The sequence below is a fragment of the Hemibagrus wyckioides genome, linkage group LG20 (genome assembly GCF_019097595.1).
Source record: "Hemibagrus wyckioides isolate EC202008001 linkage group LG20, SWU_Hwy_1.0, whole genome shotgun sequence".
Taxonomy (NCBI): domain Eukaryota; kingdom Metazoa; phylum Chordata; class Actinopteri; order Siluriformes; family Bagridae; genus Hemibagrus; species Hemibagrus wyckioides.
The window spans coordinates 16,610,287-16,637,867 of NC_080729.1; the positions used below are offsets into that span (position 1 = coordinate 16,610,287).

At 41.5% G+C, this 27,581-nt stretch overlaps 3 protein-coding genes across 5 annotated transcripts; 2 read left to right on the forward strand and 1 right to left on the reverse strand.

Annotated features, from left to right (window-relative positions):
- The first annotated feature begins 661 nt into the window (after window positions 1–661).
- Window positions 662–8,601, forward strand: si:ch211-178n15.1 (uncharacterized). 2 transcript variants are annotated; one of them, XM_058418661.1, is made up of 3 exons: window positions 662–2,488; window positions 3,864–4,498; window positions 7,998–8,601. In XM_058418661.1, the coding sequence occupies exons 1-2, from the start codon at window positions 1,472–1,474 to the stop codon at window positions 4,494–4,496; spliced, it is 1,650 nt and encodes a 549-aa protein (XP_058274644.1). In that variant the 5' UTR covers window positions 662–1,471; the 3' UTR covers window positions 4,497–4,498; window positions 7,998–8,601. The 2 variants fall into 2 exon arrangements, 1 of the variants encoding a protein (XP_058274644.1); XR_009207486.1 differs by having other exon boundaries at window positions 663–2,488; window positions 3,864–4,638.
- Window positions 8,602–18,272: 9,671 nt separating this feature from the next.
- loxl5b (lysyl oxidase-like 5b) lies at window positions 18,273–21,381 on the reverse strand. The gene is made up of 7 exons (XM_058372751.1): window positions 20,364–21,381; window positions 20,166–20,274; window positions 19,797–19,934; window positions 19,487–19,643; window positions 19,294–19,389; window positions 19,092–19,207; window positions 18,273–18,911 (listed from the first exon to the last, which is right to left on the reverse strand). The coding sequence occupies exons 1-7, from the start codon at window positions 21,226–21,228 to the stop codon at window positions 18,905–18,907; spliced, it is 1,488 nt and encodes a 495-aa protein (XP_058228734.1). The 5' UTR covers window positions 21,229–21,381; the 3' UTR covers window positions 18,273–18,904.
- LOC131342035 (apolipoprotein L4-like) lies at window positions 19,629–27,431 on the forward strand. Of its 2 annotated transcripts, none has more exons than XM_058372750.1 (6): window positions 19,629–19,770; window positions 22,610–22,747; window positions 25,007–25,597; window positions 25,684–25,719; window positions 25,922–26,020; window positions 26,163–27,431. In XM_058372750.1, exons 2-6 carry the CDS (start codon window positions 22,722–22,724, stop codon window positions 27,091–27,093), a joined length of 1,683 nt encoding a protein of 560 aa, XP_058228733.1. In that variant the 5' UTR covers window positions 19,629–19,770; window positions 22,610–22,721; the 3' UTR covers window positions 27,094–27,431. The 2 variants fall into 2 exon arrangements, with proteins under 2 accessions (XP_058228733.1, XP_058228732.1); XM_058372749.1 differs by lacking the exon at window positions 19,629–19,770 and adding an exon at window positions 21,662–22,406.
- The last annotated feature ends 150 nt before the right edge of the window (window positions 27,432–27,581 follow it).

Here is a 27,581-nt window from a genome sequence, read left to right on the forward strand (position 1 = left end):
GGAAGTGACAGAGACAGAGAGAGAGAGAGAGCGAGCGTGTGTGCTATAACTACTTTATACAGTAGCATATCTTATGACTCATCCTGATGTTTTATCCCAGCCGTTGCTCTGTGTTTTTTAGCTGAGCTTTGCAGACGTAGGGTTATAAATCTGGAGTATCCTCAACTTCTGTTCCAAACAACTGTCTTCAGAGCTTACTCGTTTTTTATGACATATTCATAGGTAGAGATTTCTTGATACGGTCTTCTTTTCAAACTTTTCTTTTTTTCCTCGAGCAGTTGCAGTGTATTCAGCCGAGAGGATTCGAATTGAGATAAACAGCTTCTCTACGTGAACACGTTGTAGTCTGGGATTAGTGTGCCTGGAATCAGATAGGCGCAGGGGGAAATACTGTGAAACACAACAAAAGATTTCCAGCCGCACATGCTTTGAAGTCTGTCAAACGTATGGAAAAGGGCTTCGTAGAAGAGTTCTTTCAAAAATCCCCCCTTGCTCAAGTATTGTGTCTCCTTCTCTCCCTCCCTCCTTCCCTATCTCTCCGTCTACCGCTCATGTTAGATCCTGCCTGCCTTGGCGGTGCTTGAAACCCCACCTCCTTTCTCTCTCTCTCTCTCTATCTATCTCTCTCTCTCTCTCTCTCTCACTCTTTCTCCCCTCCCCGTCTCTGGCAGTGTGGAATCCTGGCTGTGTTTAATTGGCGAGTGGCAGGCGGGCTTGGGAGACAGAGCAGGAGTGTGCGAGATCTAAGGAAGCAATTGGGACTCACATGGAGAGGCAACTGCTCTCACTGGCTTTATGAGCCGCGACTTTGACTTTCTGAAAGAGAGAGAAAGAGACAGGGAAAGGGAGGCAGAAACTCAACAGAGAGGCGGAGAACCAGTGAGCTAGAGTTTGGGAGGGGGGGTGAACTGACTCAGAGAATTTTTTTTGAACAGAGAAGGGTTAAGGATATGGAAAGAAAGGCAGGGAGTGATAGAGAGAGGAAATGACAGAAGGAGCAACAAAGTGCAAACAGAATGAAGGATAGGTACAGGAAAGCCTGCAATGGAGTGAGAGAATAGGGTGGGGGGGGTGAGAGAGGTGGGAGAGAAAGAGGCCCACTGCTGGAGAGAGGGCAACAGCACTGACTGCATACGGGAAATGACAGAAGTTGAGGAGAGAGAGGGAGAGAGGGAAAGAGAAAGAGAGAAAAGAGGGAAAACAAGGGGAAGTTAGAAAAGGAAGGAAGGGGGAGGTGAGTCTTGGAAGGGAGAGAGAGAAAAGTGGTAGAGAAGAAGTTGAAAGAAACAGCACGTGAGGAATGGGAACAGAATGGGGAAAAAAGAGAGAAAGACGGTAGAGAAGTGAGAGAAAAAGACCTACGCAGATGAGAAAAACAGCCTTAGTGAATGGCCTGGGTGGGGAAAGAGAGAGGAGGTAACTGGTTGTTTTGTAAGTCGTCAGCCTGGGCAGCTTTTAGTCTCCTACTGCTATGCACTCAGAGAAGGCGGCAAAAGGACAGCATGCCCTCCATCCAGCCCAGGACTACTGCCACCTCTGCTTACAACCGGGACCAGCTTTAACACATCACAGGCAGCAGCTCAGTGATGTGCAATGCCCACCACTGGAGCCTGGTCTAAGGTCACACGTGTGGAGGGAGGACTTGTCTCTACCCTTTCCTCTTGATCTGGAAGCACTTGAGGACAGGACGGGTAACCATAACCATCATGACCTGCAGAGACGGCAGGCTTACTTGGGACCAAGCCAACACTACGCTGTTTCTGAAAGGTGCAGCCCACCATGCTATTTGTGGAGGGAGATGAGAGTTCCTGGATGGGACCCTCGGTTTCCTCCGTCCACATGTGTGTGGGAGAGTTCAGCACTGGCACATCACGGGCAGGAGGTCGCTGATGGGAGATTGGCAGGCAGGCTTGGGAGACATAGTAACTGCTGCTCTGAGAGGGAATGGTACCATCATCAGCTGCCACACCCCCTCAATGGTGGCCCCATGCTGGCAAAGGTCAGGAGCCAGCGGTACTACAGGGAAGCTCGGAATGTTTCAGAGGAGCATCACTTGGACTGCGTGAGTGAGAACTTTCACCAGAATACACATCTACCTGAACTAGAATGGGACAATAGGCCTAAATTTGGATACAATGGGCACTGTGAAAGGAGGCATGTCACTTTTGAGGGTCATGATGACGGACACAGCATAGAGAATAATGGACCAGCCAGTGCTATCAAGAACCACTGTAATGGAGCTAAGGCATTCTTTTCCACTGAAGTTCCCCAGAGCAAATTTACAGTCTCCAAGAAAACAGGACCTAAGCTGAGTGGAATCCATTGTGGAGAGACTGACCTGAGTCAAGCAGACAGGTCAGAGGTTGGGGGAAGCCAGAGTAACCACAGGAAGAACCAGGGAACTGTGCGCGAGCAGATCAAACAAGTGGTGACGGAGTTAGAGGATGTGCTCACGGGTCTCAAACAGGTTCAAATGGAGATGAAAGAGGTAAGAGGTGCAAGAAGGAGTTAAAGTAAACTTTATGGTTTTAATAGTTGTCTGTAGTGCAGAAAATATTTTGCACAAGGCTTAGAGCCAAGAGGTCTGACTTTTGAATTAAAAATAGGAACAGTGGAAGCTCAGGGGTTAATGCTTTGCGCTAGTGATCCGAAAAATGAGCTATTGTTTGGCGTCACCCCTAACACTCAATTACTCAGCTCTCTGTTTGCACAGCATCTTCTCTCAATTGTATATACAAGCCATATTGTTCTTATTGTAAGTATTAATCTCGCCATTGATTCAGATCTTTGTAAGAAGGGGCTTTGTTATGTAAAAACCTGGCCATCATTAGAACTGTATCCAGTGCCAGCTGGTGTTGCTGACCTTTAAGTGTACTTTCTGTAAGACATCTTTGCAATGAATCCAGTGTGACAATCACAGAAAGATAAGCTACCATGGAACCCTGTAGAACAAGAGCTCAGCTCCAAACCAGCAGGAAATATCGTACACAGATGCAGATGAGACCAAAGCCTCTACTTGTCACATGGTGTGACGAATCAATGCTGGAAATCTTTAGGTGGTCTTAATGGCCATTTTTATCTGCGTAGTGTACTGGGGATCTGAGCCAGAGAATAAAAGGGAAGTCACTGCACATGTGGAAGGCAATTTTGACTTCAGATGTTTGGGCTATTACACTTTTAAAAGGGTCTCAGGCTGGACATTAGAAAAGGAAGCAGTGCAAAAATCAATATCTATAGATACTACGTAGATCTGCATTAGGATTAATGGACTACATGAGATGAAATAGTCAATGAATTATTTAGAATCGAGGGCTACATTTAAATAGATGTCATTTAGTCGCTATCTAAATGTCAGGTAAGTGGCTGGGGGTAATTTTAGGGAATCAGATGAAAAAGAAGTAACTGATGAGTTGCTGAGACCTGGTGGGATGTAATGGTAGGGTGCAACCTTTCTTTAATGATGTCTAGTTAAGAAATTGTAGGGTATTGCTATTTTAGAATCCTTTCAGATAAATAGCCTTGATTTACGAGAGCATTAGACAGAAAATTCATAATTTAACAAGCATGTCAGGTAGGCCGTCTTGGAAGAATTTATACAGCTGGATTTAATGCGTTAGCAGTTAATTATTCATTGCATGAATGGGATCTGATTTGACAGTGAAGGGTTGGTGTCATCTTTGCTAAAAATGTAACTTGTGCTAGTTATGCTGTTATGCTGCTTTTTTAAATTATTATTTCTGCCTGATATTTCCACTTCTATGTTTTGAAGTCACTTCATAAACATGGGTTTTACTTCATAAACATGGGATCCTTTAAGCATATTACTTTGTAATCTGTCTTAATGACTGTGTTTGTCTGTGTAGGTGGTCCAACAGATTGATGTTCTGACTTCCAACATCGACCTGGGAGAGGAGGAGCAAGGACCATTCAATGGTCTGCCACAGGAATCCACGCACCATGCCAACCGTATTGGAGTTGTTGCACTTGTCCATAATGTCAACAGAGATGCAGAATCACCAGAAAGAGACAGCACACATGCTGGTGTCAGACCACAGCGCACTCGTTCCCTGTCGAACCATAGCTTGACTGCTGTGATTTCCACTCGCCCTGACAATCATCCTGCCCGGGAGATCCACACGAACCTAGCGTCCCGTGCTAACGGTCTGATGACTGTTGAGTCTGCAGACAGTAGCCAGATGAATCATACATCTGCTCTGGAGCTTCAGAAGACGAAGAGCACTGCCAATGGCGACTGCCTGCGCGCCAGACCTCCCAGAGCCAAAGTCAAAGAGCTCCAGCATCCAAGAAGCAGAACAGACCATACAAAAAATCCTGACCCCCCTTACCCTTTAGCACCAATTAGCTCAGTTAAAACTAAAAGACCGCCACCGTACCCACAGAATGGACTGGTCAAAGGACCCCCAAAGGATTCAAATGTCCTGAAGACGCCTCCTTACCCTGGAAAACAGAAACAGCTAACCTCCACCATGGTGTAAAGGTGGGGTGACAGGGGAAGTTCCACTGCCTCAGGGCTCTGATTGCACTTATGAGGACAACACACACCCACACACACAGACACACAAAGAACGTAAATAGGATGTTTTCTCCCTCAGCATCCACATGGTTAGGTAACACAGGGTGAGTGGACAATGGATGCTCTCAAAAAGTCAATTTCAGTATGAATATGTATTTGCATTTTTGAGTGTGTTGCCATAGTGCTTGACTGCTTCAGGGGGAAATGTCCATATGCGCTACAATCAATGGCATTTACTGATAAAGCATTAAATTGATTTGTAAAGGTACTTGGCTTGTATTGAACGAGGAACAAAAAAACATCAGCATCACTAAGACCCTTTATCCTTTAGTCACTCATTCTGGGAAGCAGTTTGTTGTTGATGTTGAATCATTTTTACAGAAACTGAAACTCTGCCATTTGAGAAAACGCAAAACACACATTTGCCTGCGAACATGGTTCTAATGTGAGTCATGAATGATTTGTTCCATCTGCTTGCCCCTAGACGTTCTCAGGTTTCTGTTTGTGTTGTTGTTTTCCCGCGTGCTCGAGTCAGTGGTTGTGAGCGCTGCGTATTTCAGAGCTAATCAACTCAGGCGAGTGTGAAGGAGATTGGCTCGCTGGAGGCCCTGGAGCATGCAGCTTTTCCATATTATTCAACAATCCTGCATGCAATCAAGCGTATTTTAGAATCGTTCTAAAAAAATAATGGATTATTTACAGTACTTTGTGAGCAGAGAACAAGAGTTCAAAAAAGAGCATGAAGCCAGAGTTCAAAAAGGAGCATGTCCTGCTTTAGTTTAAGCGTCAGATGATGAGAGTCACATGACTGATTATCCTGGATGATGAGCACATGTTAATTGATTATGTTTAAACGAGAGGATCACATAATGCCCACTGGTGCAATCACTTGGGAAGTACTTGGCGTTCTTCGGCTTAGCAGCGGTAGGAAATGGTGGATTTTAAAAGGCAAACATTTATCTTGCATCACTCTGACTTTAGTCTTCGAACTTTTAAAACAATCCTGTGTGTACAGGAAGAGCCTGATTTTTCCCCTGCCATGTTTTGAAAACAGTGGTTGAGGTTTGGCAGACACTGCTTGCCATCCTCTGGTGGATGGAATGTGCTATGACGAACTATTTTTCACTCTCCAGCCATGTTTGAGTCAGTCTGGTTTTGATTAGACGCCACCTGGCTTGGTGATGGACTGAAGGAGGTGGCTTTGTATAGTATTTGCATTGCAAAATGGTAGTTTCACACAGCTGGGAGGACACATGACTCGCCTCAACACCCAAAGCAGGAAGCATAGAGAAGTAAACATGAGCTAAACAAATGCTCAGTCCAAACATCCTAGCAGATGCTTTAATAAGACTTGCTTAGTCTGGATATTCAGTGTCTGCTGACCTTCGACCAGATAAAGAAACTGGTTCTGGGTCGTTAGGCCTCACCAATTACTGCCTTTGCAGCAGGGGCTGCTATGAACATTTCATTATTTCCTGGTGGTATTCATTAAAATGCAATCTAACTTCCCACAGTCTTACAGGAGACCAGTGTGTGTGTGTGTGTGTGTGACCGTGCAGCCCACACAGACTATAAAGTCTACACGGTTACGAGTGTCTGGGCATATGGTGCTCTGGTATCCTGACCTGATTGTGGTTTATTGAGTTAACATTCCAAATATCCCAGGAGCCGCTGTGTTACGATACTGCGTGAATAGTTTCACTAGAGCAAATATTTCTCTTGTGTCAAAACCAGTGGCACAAAAACATCCTTCTGCCATACCACTAATTAGCTTTGTCATTGCCCTTTGAAAGACCCAATAAAGAGATTAGGAGGTCTAATTTCCATGTCAATTAAAACTAGCACTATTAATTAAAGTCCAGGCCATGAAAACAAAACAGTATCGACTTTCATCTACATTTTTATATGAGCGCTGTAAAAAAAAGACAATAAACCGAGATGGCTTTTTATTTCAGAGCGCTGTGAGAATAATAAACGCTGTCTTTCAGAAAGACTTGGCTTGATGATACTGCACTTATTGCCTCTCCAGACTCGCTCAGATGTACAGACACTTAGGATGATTCAAAGGATGACAGGATGCTTTTGGTTATTTTCAGAAGGTCTAACGTCACCATAACGAAAGACCTGACTGGAGTGCGCTGGGTGCAACAGGCGTCAGTCTGAAATGCATAGAGACTGTATGCGTTGTGAGATAAGCTTCCTCTGTCTGTCTCTCATATATATATATATATATATATATTTTTTTTTTTTGGTAAATGAAGCTATAAAAGGCCCCCAAAACAACCTTACATAAGCACCATTAGTCAGAGAACACACCGTACCATTGTAGGAACACTCTTTTCTGTTCAGTTTCTATTCTGAGCGAGCTGCTGACTTAATCTTTTGAATCAATTATTATAGATTCTGCAGGTGTCCAGGTAGTTCTAAGAGTTACATCTGGCTGGCATGGCACTGTTACCATGGTTACAGTGTTACTGTAAGGACCAATTTTTATAACTGTGAGACAGACCAACAGCTCAAGGACATCACAGTCCTACAGAAGTGTAGGAAAACTGAAAATAATAATACACCAGAGCCATATTTAGATGGTGTGAGGAGGTTGAAAATTTGTGATTGCTGCAATAAAATGAAAGGTTGTTAGGACATCCAAGCACATTTACTTTGACTACCTGTTTTTCACTCTCATCTTTGATAGATGGCGTTTTATAAGCGGCGTAACTTGTTCCAAATGTACGCTCTGGCACCTCTGGTGCTGCATTTAAACTGTGGCAAAAGCAACACTCTGAAAAGCTCTTGCCTAATCAGCTTGCTGTCCTCCAGCACTGAACACATTAATCACGCTCTTAAATCATGGTGTAAAACAAGAGCAGGCTTGGTGTAATGCCATCCTATGTTTCTGTAGCGGCATCAATTTTTCTGGCTCTAATGTGAGCTTTTGCTCAAATTTAGGAGATAAAAAACTACAAATGGACGAGGCTGTAAAACTGGTGCTTAAAATTCCTTGATGGACTTCTACAGTTGTGTACAAGCACTTAGTCTCCAGGAAGATAATCATGTTTGGCTTGGAGACATGAACAGTAATTAAAACCCATGTGTTATGATATTAATTTAAACAGAAAAATCAAAATCTCTTCGAAAGTTTGCATCTCCTGCTTTAAATGTAATCATTTGCATGCCGCAAACTTTGCCTTTCCCGCTCCCTCTGTGACCTCTGCTTTGTCCTGTTCAGCTTTTGCCAAATGTCGTACATTTCACATCTCCCCAATGACAAATGCAAAAAAACTGACACTAGAAACTGCGTTGAGGTCATCCGGATCTGGACGTTTTTGCATTTAACCCTGAACCATCTGTACCCAGTTATTGATTAAAACATAGATATAACTGTGAGAGGCTTTTGTGCTAGGAAAAGCTTTTTAATCACTGAACACTGATGCATTCTAAATGTCTTATTTCTGTATTGCAGGGATGTCATAAAGAAGAGACACGTCTAATAGCAGTGCAAGGACTTCTTACAAGGATTGAGAGTATTTCCTATGGAAAGCAAGCACTAGAAATGGTCCTTCTCTCTCTCTCTCTCTCTCTCTCTCTCTCTCTCCAACCCTGACTGCCCTACATCCATCCGAACAAGCTGCCCATTTTAGCCATACTGGTCATCCAGCCTCTGATTCTTTGCCCCTTAAAGGTAGCACTACAGAGGAATAAGCTGCTCCTCAACTGGAAAAAATAAGTCTAGACTCGCAAATATTATGCAACATATTCCCAAAGCTTGCCTGGGATTCGAAGTCTGTGAGTGGACTGTCCAGAAGACCAAAGAGAATTGAAAGTCTTTTATTATATCCTTTTGTTATTGGTTCAAACGTTTAAGAACAAAAAGCTACAGTGTAAGAGGATTATATCCATCCTGTGTTTCTGCATCAGTCTGAAAACCGTACACATTATATTGCGATTAGTTCATGAGTTATTTAAAGCCAATATAAGGCATTTAGTTTTGTATTTAAGCTGTACCATTGATATATGCTGTCCAGAAGAGGGCGCTACAGGCCATAAAAGTGTCCCTGAACTTATATATATATATATATATATATATATATATATATATATATATATATATATATATATATATAAAAGGAGAGAGAATTTTGGAATATATTCTAATAAAGTGATGACATCATTTCAAATCAAGCAAAAAGTCACACCGTGTTTTTATTTGTATCCACGTCTAAAAATAACTTTCCGTAACCTGCTCAGCTTCTATAGAATATTTGCACAGTTGAGTACAGTGTCTCCAGTCTTGACAGTGTCTGTGTCTGTATTTATTTAAGTCTTGGATGAGAATTTTTTTTCACTCTTTCCTAAGAAGACCCTCTTCCCCATCTCTCCTCTTTCACACCAGTAGCACAGTGGGCTGTGTCTCAATCCTTAGACCACAAAGTACAGTATGTTAGATTTAATAACTGTACACCGACCACGCATAACATTATGACCACCTGCCTAATATTGTCTTGGTCCCCCATTTGCTGCCAAAACAGCCCTGACCCTTCATGCATTGTGTATTCTGACTCCTTTCTATCTGTTCCTTCCTTGGACCACTTTTGATAGATACTGACCACTGCAGACCGGGAACACCCCACAAGAGCTGCAGTTTTGGAGATGCTCTGATCCAGTTGTCTAGCCATCACAATTTGGCCCTTCATCAAACTCTCACAAATCCTTACACTTGTCCATTTTTCCTGCTTCTAACACATCAACTTTGAGGACAAAATGTTGACTTGCTGCCTAATATATCCCACCCACTAACAGGTGCCATGATGAGGAGATCATCAGTGTTATTCACTTCACCTGGTCATAATGTTATGGCTGATCGGTGTATAATAGTATAGCATAATGTCATATACACCCTGACGTGTCATTAAGCGATGTACATTAACAACCCTGCAGAGGACAACTGAGCATTTTGTTGTTCCAGGCCTGGGCTAAGTGACTTTTCAGGCCAACCACTGAACATGTGGATAAGGACAAACTGATTTTCCCAATGTTTTGTACCTGCACTATAAACAACACAGCTGCTTGTCCACCAGGCTGCAAGTACAGCCTTAATTTTAAAGCTAAATATATTATGATGATATTGTTCATCAATTCAAAAGCAGTTATTACTCTAGAAACACATCTCATTATCACAGGTTTATTAATTCAGTATGTTATCATGTCTGTAGTAGCAAACATTTAAATAGAGAAAATACATGGATTAATTGGACTGAAATGCATATAATCATTGCTATGGTGAAGCTTTCTGTAAAGAGATGTGCATTTATCAATAATGGAAGGAGTCTCCAGTGTTATAGCTCAGTAGATTTTCTTCAGAGCAGAAGACTTTCTGGTTCTTCTCTAATACAACATGCTGCCTTTTATGTCTTAAATAGAGAAATAGAAAAATGAGAGGTCATAAAATGTCTTATGAGTCCTTCCAGGATGTGCAACTGAATATTTTTTATTGCATCAGACAAAAACACATGAATTTACAGCAGCTTTTGTCCAGCAGACGATTTGATTTGGTGATATTGTGAGCTCTGGATTCTTCTTTTAAACTCCTACCATTGGAGTTAATAATTGTTTTCTATGATCGCTGTACTCATGATTGACGCACGTGAACGGGAAAAGATCTAACGCTGAATACGAGTTGTGATGACGTGACAAGACGAATCTCGGCGCAAATCTCCAGGAAAGTTTGATTTCACGTTAATTTCCGTGATCGCAAAATCACTCAATCCTAGAGGACTGATTTAAAGCTGCTGTAATGTACATGATCACAAAAAAACTGACTTCAACAAATATACAAATTACAAATATAATAATTTTTTTTAAAAAGTATAGCATGAATAAATCCCTTCCAGTTATTGGATTATTTCCTTACAACAGCACATCCTGTCATCTTTTATTCCTTATATAATCGAATTGCTTGTTTCAAGGATGTTCAACTAGAAATGCTTAAAAATAAAATAATTTAAAAAAGTTGTTAGCAGTCAGTAGTATGAATAAATAACTTCATGTTATTGGATTATTTTCCTACAACAGGACATCCTGTCATCTTCTATTCCTTGTATAGTTTAACGTGGATGAGAGTTGTGTTCATTATTTTCTCTCCTTTTGGAGTTTGTTCTAACTCAGATGCTAGAATGTGGCCACTGTAATACAGTGCTGTAAATATTTGCTCATCCTGCTTTATTTCTTGTTTGGGAAATGCAGCATGTTTTGCCACAGAAGCTTGGCACTAAATCCTAAATCCCACAGTAATGTGCCAACATGCTAGGACAACAAACCAAGTCCATTATGTTCAAGACATGTGTTTACTCTATAACCAGCGTCTACACCGCTGAGTGCTGTCTTGCTCTAAATCTCATCGATCATTACTGCTGAACTCAGACAAAGCTCAAGATGTCAAATAGGGAAGACGGTAAAGACCGCATCCTCCTTGCTGTCCTGTAGAAGAGAGAGTGATGTATGGGATTGACAGGACCTCATGCTTTGTGACTACCTGTTATGTGAGCTCAGGGTCAGTGCAGAGCACACACTCATTATTCTTAGCCCGGGATATGGATCCAAGTATGCGATATGCGGCTTACTCTTGAAGTCATACACGTACTGCCATTGGGAAAAATTGGTGTCATTAATTAAAGATTAAGGGTGTGTTTTTGTTTCATTGGATTTTGCACGTTCGACCAATTTGCTTGAAGACAAGCGGGAGGTTCAAAGTAGTTGGGATGTGAGTGTGTACTATATTGTACTTCCAATGAAAACTTGGAATAGGCGATCATTTTGAATAATGGTGTGTGGCACTGATTTGTTTATAGGCCTGGAATTAAATCATGGTTAACAAGAATGCAACAATTCTCCGCTGAAAGACTGGCGTGTGATAAATCCTGTAATATTCCAGCTAAAGTTATCTCCTCTGACATTCCCGAATAAATTCATATCCATTTTATTAACAGAAACAAGAACATGCTAAAAAAAAAAAAAAAAAACCACCCAAGGTATTTTATGCTTCTAAACCAAATAAAAGTTCCTGTCTGAGGAATAAAAAATAAGCAAGAGTAAATACCGTCATAACGTCAACGCCGAGCCCTTGTGTTTATTTCTACAACTCGGAGCTAAGCAGGAAATGATTTAGCACAGCAAACACGGCTGTGAATGAGCAGTGGAGCTGTCGAGTTGGAAAACGATGGCTAACACAAAACACCAGTGTACTCAGTGGCCTCAGTTCATACCTCAGGCATTAGGTAAGGGCAAGATTTCGACAGGCTTTGACCCTGTATCTATCCTCCCTGCATCCAACCCTCTTTTCTGTAGTCCTGTGCAACAGACAGACGGCCGTGCTTATGAATTCTCCGTCTACTTTCCCTCTCTTCTTTTCACAATGGTATGTCTATCCCTGTGGAATGTCAGACTGCTGTTTGCACCAAAAACAACACCCTAAAACTAATGTTCATTCAAACAACCAACCCTTCTGATTTTGCTGTCTTTGGCCCAAGAATAATAAAGTAATCAAGTGCTTCAGTCTCGCCTGGCTAAGAATAGGTGAGTGACTCCTGGAGATGCTCTGAGCAGACGGACTGTTCGTAGTGCCGGAGGAAGGAAGGAGGAAGGAGGAAAAAATTAGAGCGAGAAAAAAAGTGATGAGGACAGAATACGTGAGTTGTTAAATGACAGGGGTGTGCTAAGAGTTACACCAAGTATCTATGCACAAACAGGACTCTGATGGAGCCTGCAATGCTCAAGACATCTCCCCTTCTTTCCGTTCCTGGGATAATTAAATTGTTAAAGAAATAAAAATGCACACTAAATGACGTGCATATTAATCATTGTATATAACAATGGAGTCAAAGATTAATTCGATTTTTTTTATTAGCACTATATTAGTCTTGTTCACTTTTGGTTTTCATCATAACCCACATGGATCAAGGAGCCTTGGCCGCCCATGACCCTGTCGCCACTTTTGATAGATACTGACCACTGCAGACCGGGAACACCCCACAAGAGCCGCAGTTTTGGAGATGATCTGATCCAGTGGTCTAGCCATCACAATTTGGTCCTTGTCAAACTCGCTCAAATCCTTACACTTGTCCATTTTTCCTGCTTCTAACACATCAACTTTGAGGACAAAATGTTGACTTGCTGCCTAATATATCCCACCCACTAACAGGTGCCATGATGAGGAGATCATCAGTCTTATTCACTTCACCTGTCAGTGCTCATAATGTTATGCCTGATCAGTGTATATCAAAAAAGTCTGTTCAGGACAAACTATATATATATATATATATATATATATATATATATATATATATATATTTCAGTCGTGTCATATGCAGCTACAATCACATTTAATCACAATAAAATGCACTGTATTTATCTGATCATCTTAAATATGCACATAAGAAGGTTAACCCAGGGTTTGGAAATGTACAGTGTAAAACATCAGATTATAAATTCCCAGGATTAATTGTTAACCCCAGGGTTGAAGTATAAGCAGTGTGGAAACAACCCATGAAACCCGGGATTCTGTTTACTCAGGATTTACTCAGGATTTACTCAGAAGTGTGCGAACTATTTCATGTGTGCAAAGCCCTTTTGTGTCCAACAGGATGTGTGTGACAATATGTGAGATTGCAGTAAAATGCTGCATGAGAAGCTCTTTCTCTTTTATTCTGATGAGCAAATAGTGTAACTTGGCCAGCAGTGTCCGCTTACTTCTCACAGTACCTAGAATAACGGAAATACAGCATCAACCAACTGATCAGCAGCAGAAAAGCTAATAAAAATATTTCAGTAGAAACACATTTAATGGTTTCAGATGGGTGTGTGATCTGCAAGTCAGTCTAATAATCAGACATTAGCTCATAATCAGCATTTAAATATGTAGATTTGGGGATTTGAAGTTTCGAAGCCTGAACAATAAGGTTTGGGACCTGACAATATAATGATCTGGTGCCAGTGTCATCATCAAAATCTTCTAATGATCTCCTCCGCGGCTGTGCTCCTCCGCTTAAGATTAAAAACTGTATTATGTGCATCAACGTGACCGTCACAGTTACTGAGGACAAAGTAAAGAAGAAAACGGTTTTATCTGTCAGACAGTGAGCTAGCTCAGTGAGCTCAGAGTGTCATCCGTTACCTCGGCAGTCTGTCTATTTCTAACCTGATTACTAAAACTGATGTGGACCTGTGTTCTTTCAAGCTGAAATTAGCGACTTGGATTAGCGGCTCGGGGTTTCGTTCAACTCTGAGGCTGGGAGCTGCGTGTGAGCTAGCTGGCTAGTTTAGTGTGGAGGTCATAACGTTTACATCTAGTGTTTATACGTTTTCACGACCTGACCTGTGTTCTCTGTACATTGTGCTGTCTGATCTGTTTTGTTTTGCTAGCTAGCTACAGTAGGCTGGCCAGGATTTTAGCGACTAGCACCTGAGAAATCTGTCTGTTTCTTTTAAATAATCTTAAACACGGCACTTTTTAATAAAGCAGGTTTAATCCAGCCGACTGTTTTTTTTTCTTGCAGTAGTTTCTGCTGTAGTATGTCAACATCCAGTTAAAGTGAATGTTGTGCTTTGAGCTTGGAAAAGCACCAGCACTCTTGTAATGAAATGCAGCCTGTAATAAACCGAGTGAACAGTGCTCTAAAACAGGCTTATGGGGGCCAACAACGAATAATAAGAAGCCTGAGCATATTCATGGTTTCTGTAAACAGGTACAGCTGAATGAAAATACAACAAAAGCCAAAAATACGTGCGTGTGTGTTTTTTCTCAAAACCCTGTATTTATTATGTCTGAAGGGCAAAAATGGGAGAGTCCGAGCATTTTGGTTTCCTCCACACCCTGGACATTATGGTTTCACACCCACGTATGAGTTCATGTAGACAGAAAGTTAACCAAAAGTTGATTTTGGTGGTTGTACCTGCGGATTAGTGGACTAGGCAAACATCCTGGCTGGTTTTGGCACATAACTTGAGCAGAGTTCTTCATCAGCATCACACACTGTGGTCAGATCAACAGATGGGTGTCCGAAAAAACCCCAAACTGTGGTATGCTGTGGTTGCATTTTTCTGGAACGCTTTGGATTCACCTGTTTCCTTAGAAGGAAAGGCGACTGCAAATCAAAACTTCTCGCCTTGAATGATGAAACGTTTCTATCCTGATGGGTGTGGCCACTTCCAGGATGACCCCGCCCCCATTCACGGAGCAAGAGGCTCACTGAAAAGTTTGATGAGGATGAAAATGGAGTAAATTATATGCCGTGGCTTTTATAGTCACCTTTTAGAGATTTTTGAGGTATGTCTTTAAACAGCAGTCTCCACCACCACCATTACAACACCAACTGAGGGAATATGTGACCCAGTAGGATAAGAGGTGTAGAGAATGGATGGATGGATGGGTGGATAGATGGTGATTGTTTTACTTGTAGAATCTGAAGCTTTTCAGGTAGTTTGTAGTGGCACCTTATTGACAGACCAGATGCTTTTTCCTTTAACTCATTACCTGAGAAGGAATAAATACAGCTAAATCCATCATTAGCTTGACAAACATTATTTTGGACTTTAGTAAAAAAGCATTTTTAAAGAGTCTTTGAGTTGTTGATTCATGGCGTTCCTTTCCTCTCCTTTTCAACAGATAATGTCTCCCATTGAGTACCAGTTTAAACAAGACCATTTTAAAACACCAGGTTCTTGTTTTAGCAAGCGTTCTGGACACACTCGCCAACCAGCGCTCCCTAATAAATCATGTTTTCAGTAAATAATTACAGGCTTACTCCAATTAGGAAAGGAAAAATCACAGTCTGTGTCGAACTGTTGAGCAGACAGAAAGCTGTCTCACTGCCCTGAACTGGTCACTTTTTGTAACATGGTTGAGAACATGCACACAGCCATGAACTGTGCCAAATGTGGGCGCTATATGTTAGTCTTTGTGTCTGAGAGTTGTGTACGTTGTCAGCACTGGGGATGTTATCGCTACTGGATGATCGTCGGGGTTTATCGCTTTTCCTCTGCTTCTCTGTGCTGACTCAGGGGCTGAGGAATTTCTCTGTTCTGTGTGTAAAACGGTGTGCCAGTGATGGGGCTGGCGCACACACACACACATCAGTCAGTCAGTCTGTCTGTCTGTCTGTCCGTCCATATCTATCTATCTATCTATCTATCTATCTATCTAGATATCACTGTGTATATGCTAGGAACACTGGGCAAGAGAGAACACTGTTGATGGGACACCAGTGAACCACGGGGCAACATCCACACACACTTTCACACCTAGAGGCAATTTATCTTATCCAATCCACCCAGAGGAAACGCAGGAGGAACATGCAGAGAGAGAAACCTGACCTCAGGATTGAACCAGAGACCCTGGAGCTGTGAGGCAGCAACACCCATTAAATCAGCAGTTATATCAAATCTAATCTAATTCTGTGCACTTTCCTACTTACCCTAAAAGCAGTTGATCAATCGAGGCCTACTTCTTTAATCAGTCAGTGTTTTACTCCTTTAGTCCACTCTAACTACAGATAATACAGCCAACAAGTAATGGAAGTCTATCTAAACCCCAAGTTTTTTCCTAAAATATCTTCCCTGTCCTGGACGGTTAAAATAAAAAGCAATTTCGTGTAACTTAGTTTAATTTGAGATGATGACACCTCCTACACGCAAAATCCGAATACTTAAGCTTAAATCGTTGACATAGTCAAGCTACGCAAATTAAAATGTTTGATAATTGAAGGGAGAGTCCAAATTAAAGCCCACAATTTAGTGAAACTACATTAGTATCTGCACGAATGCCCATGACGGCTGATGTTCTCAGAGTGTTCAGCATGATGGTAAAGTTTTCCCATGCTTATAAATGATAGGAAGTGACTCTGTGTTGTCTACAACAGTGGACACTTGCATGACAAGACTGAATGTGGGAAAGAAAGTTTGAGAGAATAGCAACGTAAGGCTTCGCAACGCGAGATCGGCTTTAGCTAGGGAGAGAAAACAAAGTTATTCAGGATAGCTAGCCGGGATATCAGGGATATCGCTAACCGTTAGATGCTGAACAGCATCGTCATACACATCACCACACGTCTCAGGTACGTAGCATCCAGCTGGATAAAAGCTCTTGAGTGTATAGTACATGCGCCGTGATGCTTTACATTAGAGGACAGTGGCAGACTCCCAGCAGATGCTTCCTTCTGAGGTGCCTATGGGCAGCTGGACAAACAGCAACCTCCTTCTTCTCCCCTGCGTGACATATTTGAGAGAAGCTCACCATGGGCAGCCCCTGACGCACACAGACTAACACACTCAACAGCTCCTTGTCTTCCAGTGCAAAAGCTCACTGTGCAACATGCCTTGTGGCGAGTTCCCCATTGCAACAAAAGACCCTTTGCAGGCTTCTACTGACATCAAGGAAAGAGTGAATTTGCTGGGGTTTTTTTTGCACAACGTGAGCCGTATTTATCATAAATACCATCAGGAGAGAACGGGGCCTCATCCGCCAGTCCGACCGAGCGTCCATGTGAGTCAATATTAGGCAAGGAATACGGAGACATGGAAGAATGGAGCAAGGAGAAGAGAAAGCAGGGGGATTTTCCAGACATCTTTAAAAACAGAAAAGGAGGGTATTCTGGCCGAGCTTCAGCTTCAGCTGGCCAGGACAAACCGTCCTCCATTTAAGTGCTGCTCTCATTAGTCTAAGATTTGGCTTGTGGCCTCCCTTCACATTACTACCCCTGAAACCTTGGGTTTCTGTTAAACTGATGAGCTGCATAATGGCGTAATTATGAGCTGCTTAATGATTTCGACCAACACGTGGTTGCATGAATATGATTTTACAGCGCTTGAGCCATATGAACTTAAAAACCGGGTCATCAGACACTGGTTATACCTCGAGTCATGACGTCAATCCTGTTTAGAATGTGAGAACGTGTGCGTGTGTGTGTGTGATTCATTCTGCCATGGAGGACACAAAGCAAGGCACTTTAATACTGTCCCAGCTCGGTCTTCACGAGTCACTGTGAGCAAACACACAGGTCCTCATACACTCCTGTCTGCAGACAGTCTGACAGCCTCCATCTGCACTTTACATCACTAACCGTTACAACCAGCATGGACAGAAATCCAGGTTCTTCTCACCAACATCATGAAATCATTATGTTACATTTACAACCAAACCCAGATTTATATTGTAATTGATTAGCAGAGCAATCGAGATATATAACAGACACAGAGTTCTGATAGGTGTGCTTAGGAGAGTCACGTTTTATTGAGAAAGGTATGCGGTGATATTTAGATACCCTTGAAGAAGAGTATTTCTTCATACATCACTTATAGGAAATAAGGGGACAAAAGGGAATCGTTAACATCTACCAGCATTACAAAATGTCTAATAAATACTTCATCATTGTGCTCATATCAAACATGATTTCAATATTTGAGTCATTAAAATCAAAGGAAATACACCAAACATTGTCGGCTAAGACTTTGTCCCAGAGACACTGCAGCGCTTATGCAGCAAATCTCCCCAAAACTGCAAGGTCTACTGTCTCAACCAATCAAGTTCTTGGTCAGACTTCGTTTTAATCAGCAACCGTGTTTGTTTTCGCACAGAAAGTCTGTCCAACATGCCTGTTATTTTAACCCCGATAGTTCGTTCATACAGACAGAACAGGCTTCAGTGAGGTTATAATTCAATACCAAAAGAAACAGAACCCGGTTTCAGTTTTAGAGTCTGTAATGTTTATTGTGTATCAGGGAAACAGCCTCAGCCATGGAATGTCTCCTGTAATAATGAAAGCATTGGGGAATTACACGCAGTCAGACTTCATGGTTGTTGTTGGGGTTTTTTGTTTTTTGTTTTGGGATGCTGCCTCGCATTCTTATGCAGCATGAATGAAATACTTCATGTAGTTACCGTTTCTAGTGGTCTACACTGGAGTCACCGAAATTAAATACAAGTAGAAAAAAAAAAGAAAAAAGAAATACTCAGGTCTTCAAAGGAAAACAAAAATGGAAGAACACCAAATTTCATGTGTAATAAATACAAAGAATTCAAAAGCAATTATCTATACATCAAATAACACGGAGCACATATTCAGACCAACAAGCTATAAATTAAATGTATTAGAAAAATGCCATTTCTTGAATTCTAAATACCGCAACCAACATTCTATCCAACTAAAAATGAAAAAGAAATATTAAAGCAAATAATACACATACAGTACAACTAGTATAACACATTATTCCAACAATATTTCAAGTTTTTTGTTGTTGTTGTTGTTGAATGGTCTAATGAAAGGAACGACATATAAATTTCCAGCTTACAAAATAAGGAGAAATGTGAAGGGAAGGATTTTAGTTCCTGTGGGGAAAAAGAATGAATTAGTCGCTCACCCTTTTAAAATATGTAAAGAATGTATTTAGAATCCAGCAGAAGAATGAATCATTTAGGCTTGAATCAAATGTCAAGTCAAATTAATTGAAAAACTAGCGAAGGATCGATAGTAAGAATTGTTATCCAATGAGAAAACGTCCATGTCACCTGGTTATTCTGCAATGTCGAGTCTGGACGTGATGACCGCTGTAGAAAACCTCACAGCGCACCACATTGTTGGAGAAATCAGACTCTTGTACCAGATAGTTTGGATTCACTGTGATCTACAAACATGGAAAAATACAACACTGAAGCATTGCGTCAGCCGTTATATTGGAGCGTCAGATTCAATAAGAAGCACATTTCTCACCTTAAGGATGTAGTTACCAGGAGGAACGTCCGTGATGTCGATCCACTGGCAATCAATGTTAGCAGCGTAGGTGTCATGGCACCCGGGGCTCAATCCCTGCAAGGCATAAATTCATCAGTGTGTTCTATGACTATATTTCCTCCTTCATGCGAATCTGTGTTTGGTTGTGTTTATGTGCTATATGTGAGTTTACCTGTGTGTGTGCAGTGCAAGCGTAGCGACGACGGAAGCCTGGGTTACAGCCAGTGTCCTCCAGACAGAAGCTGGCTTTGTGTCCCTCTGCCACCTTACGGCCAGTGTTTATGTCCAACAGATCATAGAGACTGAACGCGTCCATGCTGTGGTAATGCCTGTGGAATGTTCACAAAGGAGGACGTATTTATTACACTGAAACCTATAGCTGGTCCCCAGTCTTGCAATGTTGAATTTGGCTCCTGATGAACACTGTGGCTCCTGCTAGACTTCTTCAGGACAAAAGTAAAAATATGTATAATAGTGCTTACTGATGACAGCTGTGCCATTCCCATTGGTGTCTGGGTTTTACAGGAAGGAAGTCTGCTGTGCCGAGGTTTTGGACCCTCTGAGGGAAGCGTAGCAGAACCCTGTAGTCCAGGTCCCTAACTGTTGGCCTATAAGCTGACCTTAGAAAGAGCAAATAACACTATTAACAGGTGGATGGGGACATAAAGTCTCCTGGGTGTGGTGTGCACTGATCACTTATCGTTCATACAGAGTTTTGTAGTTTTGTTAGTCATGTCTTGGATAATGATCAAAATGACTTCAACACTATTTTTAAAGACTACTTTCAATAACATACATTCTTTATACATGCATTCTTTTTAGTAGGACGCAATTCATTAGTGAACACTTACCGCGCGAGACAGTTCTCTTCAGCTGCGCACCGGAGCGCATACATCTGCGTGCGCTGTACATAGCAGCCAGCCTGAATGGAGTACGGATCTGGCACGAGATCCGGGAGACCTGCACACATAACGAGATGAACTGTTATAGGTTATATTCATCATTTCTAAAGGAAATGATTCTTAAAGTCAGCTCAGCGCACAGCTCACCGTTGTGGAAATATCTCGTGCCGTACCCAGTTCCAGGCGGAGGACGGCGCGTGCGCGCAATTCCAGCCCGTCTGCCAGATGGATACACGTTGTAGAAAACGGTATTCCTGTGGTTTTTCAGTGGGTTCCGTGGGTCGTCGCCGACCATGTTGTCGGGTGTCGCTTCTTCCTCGCCTGTTCCGAGTGGACCAGGCGCTGTGGCGGCGATTAGACCCACGCTCTCCTCCCCAGTCATCGCAGGATCAGGATAAGATTGTTGCGTGCTCAAGCTCTCCAAGTTTGCGCGCACTGCGCTCTCAGGATGCAGCTCTTGAATGTCTGTACTGGGCAACCCGACCACCCGGTTGGCACTATTATCAACCTCCGCGGTCAAGGTTGATCTTCCCGGGACGCCGCTACCCGAGAATTCTGATAATAACGCTAAATTTGTGTTGTTTGGTGCGGTGGCGTACCGTCTCGCGCCTGGTGCCCCCGCAGGTCCTTGCCGTGGATGTGCGACCAGATTCGCGTGCCTAGCACCGGTGGCGCGGCTGTAGTGTCTGCCGTCCGGTCCCATGATAGTGGACGCCGTTCCGCTGGATCCTGAGTTCGACGTCGTTGCGCGGTAGTGCGTGAAAGCGTCTCGCATTTCTCCAGGAGAATAGGAACTGGCCGCCTGGCTTCGGCTGCTCAGGTAAACGCGGGACTCCCTCCTGGGCTGTATGGGTGAGTGGTACTCAGTGCCCGTACTCATTAAGCTGTAAACGTGCCCGTTATTCTGCCACTGGATCCTCTGCGTCCACGGGCCGGCTCGGTCTCGCGCGTGCTGCCCGGCCACCAAACTGACCAGGGTGCAGCATAAAAGCAAAACGACTAGTTTTGCCATCTTGACCACAAAACGATTAAATCTAAAAGACTAAAGAGATGTTATTTCCCCTCTGGAGATTTGAACTGAATTGGTAACACCACTCCACCACCTAACTGATTTCACCAGTGCTGCCCCTCACTGTAGAGGAAACTCCTCGAGGAAACTGGAAGTGGGAGCGCCGGCCGGTCTTTTGTCAAAAACGATCTAGTTTACACACGCATGCACAGAGCGGGTTCATCTCCGTCGAGAAAACTGACTTAACTCTTTCTCACCCGAGTCCACGTACACCTCGTGCTATCATTCCGGCCCGTAATTGTATTGACCCGAAGCAAACTTTGCGCACAGGCGCCAGTTTTAGGTCACGTGTCTGTCAACATGGGGAACGCTGTCTGCGTTCTGGCATCTGCACAGGCCACGAACCGTCCCGTTATCCAACGGTGAACATAATACGCCTTCTATGAAACTTTTGGGCAGCGTTCCAAACCGCATACTACAGTGTTAAATAGCATGTAAAACTGGTCCGAAATGACAAGTCACTGTGCTGCACGGGGTGTAAGATACTAGCCTTATTCTAGCATTGAATTCTGGACCATCACTTTTTAAAACTTTTTTAAATAGAATTGTCCTAAATGGTAAAATTAGGGATGATTGCAGTGGACAGACATTTGTCCAGAAAAAAAATTGTCTGTGTATATGGCCAAGTGTATACAGTCCATACAGACTTAATCAGTGACCTAAAGTGAATGTGTATCCATTTATTCACTGATAGAGATTTCAAAGCACTTCTCTAATTCACTCTGGATAAGGAAGTCTGCCAAATGTCGCAAAAGTATATTGTGTCCTTACAAAGACCCATTTTAGACAGGGTGGTGAGAGTGGCAGGGAATATGGGCCATTTAGGAACAATAACAATTCTTGCTACCTCTTTTACAAGATTACAAAACTCCAAAAATGTCCAAGGATTTGAGATCTATTCTGAGTTACCATAGCGTGAGAGAGAAATGATTCTTAATGAATCGATTACTCTGACTCGCTCAAAAGAGTCGTTTGGAAATGAACAGGAAGTTTGAAGCTTTAACAGTTGAGAAGACGATAGTGTTATCAAGGAAGAGAAATAGAGATATTTCTATTCTTCTTCTTCAACCTCTTCTTTTTTATTTTGTAATTTGACTTTTTTTCCCCTATCAGATCTTAAGGTGTGTGTGTGTGTTTTTTACCCAGCTTGCTCAGGATTGTATTCAGGACTGTAAATGAAGAAGACAGAAAACATAATTATTCTGCATCGTTTGTCTTTGTTTTAATACCACAACACCCAATTGAGCAATTATTGTTTGAAAGTGTTGTAAACGAATTGGGGGGAAAAAGAACATGTCTAATTTTGAGAAACTTTATTCCACAGAGGAGGAGGAGAGGAAGAAGAAGAAGAAGAAGAAGAAGAAGAAGAAAAAGTGATCCATACTGCATCATTTAGGGCTGAGGAAGAAGTGGATCCAAGAAACAAAACTAGAGTTATGATTAAGATGAACTCCAAAATCAGGTTTGTGGTTTAAAATAAAATTTGTACAGTCATGTAAAAAAAATGAACCACCCCATGAAAGGCTGTGTTTTTAACATATGGGCATTCGATCTTAATCTTAACAACAGTGAACAATTCAAGTAATATAACCAAACGGTCTGTGTACTTTTTGGTATTTGAAGTTTCTTTTTATAAACAGAAACAAAAAATCGAAAATGAAATCATTTTTTAATGATGTGATGAAAATGTCAGACACCTTTTTAAAATTAGACTTGATTTTCTTTTCTCATTTATATTTAAATAAAGAAAGTTCTATAGTGTAGAAACAGAAAAACAGCTGCATTATCTTTGTCTAAAACCGGAAGTATCTCTTCTTCTGTCATTTGTGGAACAGAAGTTTTAACTCTGCAGTCTTATTATACATTACGAAAGAACTGGTAGCCAGCAAAATAACGAGATGGTCTTACATGTTCCTCAAGCACCTTCTGATACAATGTAGAATTCATAATGGATTCTATGATGGATCCCCAAACCATCACACTTGTGCCTCCCTGCTCATAGTTGGGATGAGGTTCATTTGCTGAAATGTTGTTTTTAGTTTACACCAAACATGCTCTGTCATGGTGTCCAAATAATTCAATTTTAGACTCATCTTCTGAAGCACATATTCCAGAAGTCTTGGCTTTGTATCTGTTTTCTTTGGGAAACTTCAGTCTTGCCCTCCTGTTTTTCTTAGACAGCAAAGGTTTCCTTCTTGCCCCACTCCCATGATAATTAAAGTTGTGTAGTCTGTTTCTGATTCTAGATTCATGCACTTTGACATAAACTGTAGAAAAAGCTTGCTGTAGGTCCTGTGATGATATTTATGGTTTTCTGAGACGTCTTTAAGCATCTTGCGGTCTGCTCTCTGGGTGAATTTGCTTGGACTCCCTAACCCGGCCACGTTGTTTTAATTGTTCTCCACTTGTAAATGACTTTCTGGACAGTGGAACGGCTGATTACAAAATCTTTTGAGATCTTTTTATATCCCTCACCAGAATCATAAGCATCAACAAGGCCTCAGAGAGCTCTTTGGATCTCACCATGGTGATAAATCTCACTTCAACAATTAAAAGCAAGCCAAGTTAAATGTCTGAGGTTTAAATAAGGCAAGCTTCCTTCAAAATGCTCTGTAACAATGTTCTATTCTATAATTTGTACCTGCTGTGATACACCCGTCCGTCATGTCTCCTCACAAGAAATTGTTTTTTTCAAAATGACATTTTACAGATTATTTTAAAAAGGACTTCTCTTTGGTTTCATGTGTTTGGGGTCAGTGTACTTTTTGGTATTTGAAGTTCCTTTTTATAAACAGAAACAAAAAAACGAAAATGAAATCATTTTTTGCTCTTTATTTTGCTGGCTACCAGTTCTTTCTTAATGTATAATAAGACTGCAGAGTTAAAACTTCTGGTCTGATATTCAGTTACTGAAGCGTTAACTCTCAGTGCCTGTCCCAAGCCCAGATAAAAATGGGAGGGACAGGATGGGCATCCGGCATAAAAACCTGTGCCAAATCATGCGGATTGAATGACCCTGCCATTGTGCAGGACAAACACTAGGATAGTAATAATAATAAAATATATATATATATATATATATATATATATATATATATATATATATATATATATATATATATATATATATATATATATATATATATATATATGCCACTGAGCTTATATTGCCACCTAGGGGACCATTCTAATATACCAGCAATAACACTACTACAGGTGTGTATGTGTGTGTGTGTGTGTGTGTGTGTGTGTGTATTAAAGTTAACTAAAACTGGTACTAAAACCTTAATAACATTTTTGTTACGTGAAATAAAATATTTCAATGTTATTTGAAATAAAATAAATGTTAAGTAATTAATTATTTCATTTTCTTATTCGGTGTCTTTCAATTTCTTATTAAACGTCAAACACACACACACACACACACACACACACACACACATTCATCATGTCTTGCATACCCCCCTTAAAACTCTTAATGGCACTTCCTGGTTCTATTTGAGCTACAATGGACTATATACTTTTATGTAAATAATGTCACAAAATAAAGGCCACATGTATCGCTGTTTTAATGAAATGCTGTTTGAGGAAGTGGTATGATGACTTCCTGCTCTCACTTACAGAAAACCAACACCATTTTAATGTGCAGCTTGTGATGACTTCAGATTTTAAGTGCAGCTTTAGGATTTTGAACTGATTGAATGACGTGTTTTTATCACAGAGAGAAACTGCAGCAGCAGCTGAGCGACTACATCTGCGACACTCTTAAATACACTGAAACTGTGAATGAGTTTTGTGACAGAGAATCAAAATGGACCTTACAGAGAGAGACCGAGACCGAAAGGATGAGAGACATTAAAGACCGGGCCGATCAAATCACTCTGAGGTTTGAGCATGTTCAGAAGACTGAGAACAAGACCAAAGCTTTTGGCCAATACATGCGCAATATCTTTACTCAGGTTACAGCAGATTCCAGAAGGCAGGAGCTGGAGAAAGAGCTGGGAGAGGTTCTGGAGAAGACTTTAAAAGGCCTGGAGAAGCTCCAACACTTCCTGGATGCAGTGGAGAAGCTCGCCGTCACATCACTGTCTGTCTTCAGGGATGAGAGCTTCATGCCAAAAGGAGTGAGTTCCATGTCCATACGCTCAATGATCTCTGCAGCCAGAATGGTGGCTCCACGCCTCGTCCACTTCAAGAGAGACGCAGGAGCATTCTTCCTGCCGAGCCTCAGCAATGTGGAAGTCCTGGCCATCCAGCTGGATAAACACATCCATGTCACTCAGCAGATCTGTGAGAAGATAGAAGAAGAAAAGTATTGATGATATCCTTTTGATTACAGCATGTAGCTTTATAATCGCTCCAAAAACAGATCTTACAATGTGTTTTTTCTCTTTGCAGATTTAAGGAGATATCAGGCTCTGAAGGTGTTCCTGAGTAAGTAACAGTCAGACAGGGGCTTCTCTCATTTCTTGTAGACTTGTTTTTCCAATCAGGGAAGCAAATAGGAGTCTGAAAATGAACACAACTACTACTATGATTAGTTTACGAGAGAATGTTTCCCAGGAAGAAATTCTGTGTGAAGAATTGATGTTCATACATGATTTAGATGGTTAATATCATATGTATTATGTTCCAGATGGAAAAATGGGAAGTCTTCACTGAAATTTAATTTGAACATGACTGAGGAGTCTGTGCAGAAACTCCATGATCATTTACTCCAGCTAACCAAAATCAGGTAATTCATCAGGTGATCAGGTAATCAAATGAAAGGAGGTATCCAGGTAGCATTTCCTATATTTATTTATTTATTTGTTAGTTTGTTAGTTATTTTGATCAGCCAAAGTTGCTATTAGTATTTCAGAACCTTTTCTTTACAGGATGGACGAGTCGTTCAGGCTGAATTTCCTGTTCAATATGAAGGCACAAGACTTCATTAAGTTATTCAGTGAGTGTCACCCCAGAATGCTTCAGTTCCTGTCTGATTTAGATGAAGCTGCAGATCAGCTGGACAACATGAAGAAGGGCTCCAACATCTCCACTGTGGCTGGAAGTTCAGTTGGTATTGCAGGAGGTGTTTTGTCCATCGTAGGTATAGCTCTCTCTCCCGTTACTGCAGGAGTATCTTTGGCTCTCACACTCACAGGTGTTGGTCTCGGAGTCACCAGTGGCGTCAACAGCATCGTTACAGGCATTACTGAAGTGGCAGTCAACAATCATCATGGAAAAAACGCCAACAGCATCTTCACTAGCTTTATGAAAGATGTGCAGAAAATCCTAGATTGTTTGGAAGAGGTGGCCAGCACTGAGAATCTCAGAGCAGATGATGGTTTAATAGCTAAAGCTGTAAAACTGGTTGCATGTGCTGGAGCTGTAGGAAAAAGTATTGATGCTATTGTAGATACAGCTTCAGCTGTAAAAGCTCTGAAAAGTGAGGAAGTGATTGGAAGGGCAGTTAGTATGGGGCTTCAGGAAGCTAACGCAGGTCGGAGCATCCCAAAACTGGCTTCAGATCTTCCTGACATTGGGCAGCTGGCTAAAGGAACTCCTCTGGCCCTTTCAAAGTCAGCCAGAGCAGGGTTCATAACTTTAAATGCTCTCTTTATTGGTCTGGATGTGTTTTTAATCTGTAAAGACAGTATCAGTCTGTCCAAAGGAAGCAAAAATGAAGTGGCTCAGCTCATTCGCTCCAGATCAGTTCTGTGGCGCTCAGAGGTGAAGGCCTGGGAGAAGATTCATGATCATCTGTGTGAAGGAAGCACAGGGTTTGACAAGAATCAGAAAATTCTAGAGCAGGATTTAAGCTTTTAAAGAATGAATTTGACCAAAATATTGACCTGCAGCGAGCGTGATTACAGTCTTTAAACAATAAGCAGTAAAAAGTAAAAAGTTAATGCTGTTAACAGAATGAATCAAACAGAATAAAGTCTTTCACATTCTGTACTCAGTTCATTATTTTCGTGCTGCTTCTGCTTCACTGTCCTGAACTGCACTGGGTCTGAATCATTATCTGTTTCATTTGAGATTTTCTGCTCATACAGTGGCTTCATTTCTATTGTTTAAATAGACATTTATAAAGCTTTTTATCTCTCATACTATTAATATACATCTCTCATACTATGATTATGCATTAAAGAGTCGCAAATTGTTAAGAACATGTTAATAAATTTGTAATGAAATGTAATAAATCATGCATGAAAGTTTCTCTCGTGTGCTTTATAATGAAAATGTTTTTCTCCAGTTTACTGATATGAGAGATAACTACAGATTGTTCAGAAAAGTGCCTAGTGAAACATGTT

Bases quoted from the DNA above. Each gene is read 5' to 3' on its own strand.
- si:ch211-178n15.1 (XM_058418661.1), top strand. From the start codon at position 1,472: ATGCACTCAGAGAAGGCGGCAAAAGGACAGCATGCCCTCCATCCAGCC. The intron at 2,489-3,863 runs GTAAGAGGTGCA...TTGTCTGTGTAG, and splicing joins TTCAAATGGAGATGAAAGAG to GTGGTCCAACAGATTGATGT.
- loxl5b (XM_058372751.1), bottom strand. From the start codon at position 21,228: ATGGCAAAACTAGTCGTTTTGCTTTTATGCTGCACCCTGGTCAGTTTG. The intron at 20,275-20,363 runs GTGAGCTGTGCG...TTATGTGTGCAG, and splicing joins CACGAGATATTTCCACAACG to GTCTCCCGGATCTCGTGCCA. The intron at 19,390-19,486 runs GTAAACTCACAT...TATGCCTTGCAG, and splicing joins CTTGCACTGCACACACACAG to GGATTGAGCCCCGGGTGCCA.
- LOC131342035 (XM_058372750.1), top strand. From the start codon at position 22,722: ATGATTAAGATGAACTCCAAAATCAG. The intron at 22,748-25,006 runs GTTTGTGGTTTA...TTTTTATCACAG, and splicing joins AAGATGAACTCCAAAATCAG to AGAGAAACTGCAGCAGCAGC. The intron at 25,598-25,683 runs GTATTGATGATA...TTCTCTTTGCAG, and splicing joins GAGAAGATAGAAGAAGAAAA to ATTTAAGGAGATATCAGGCT.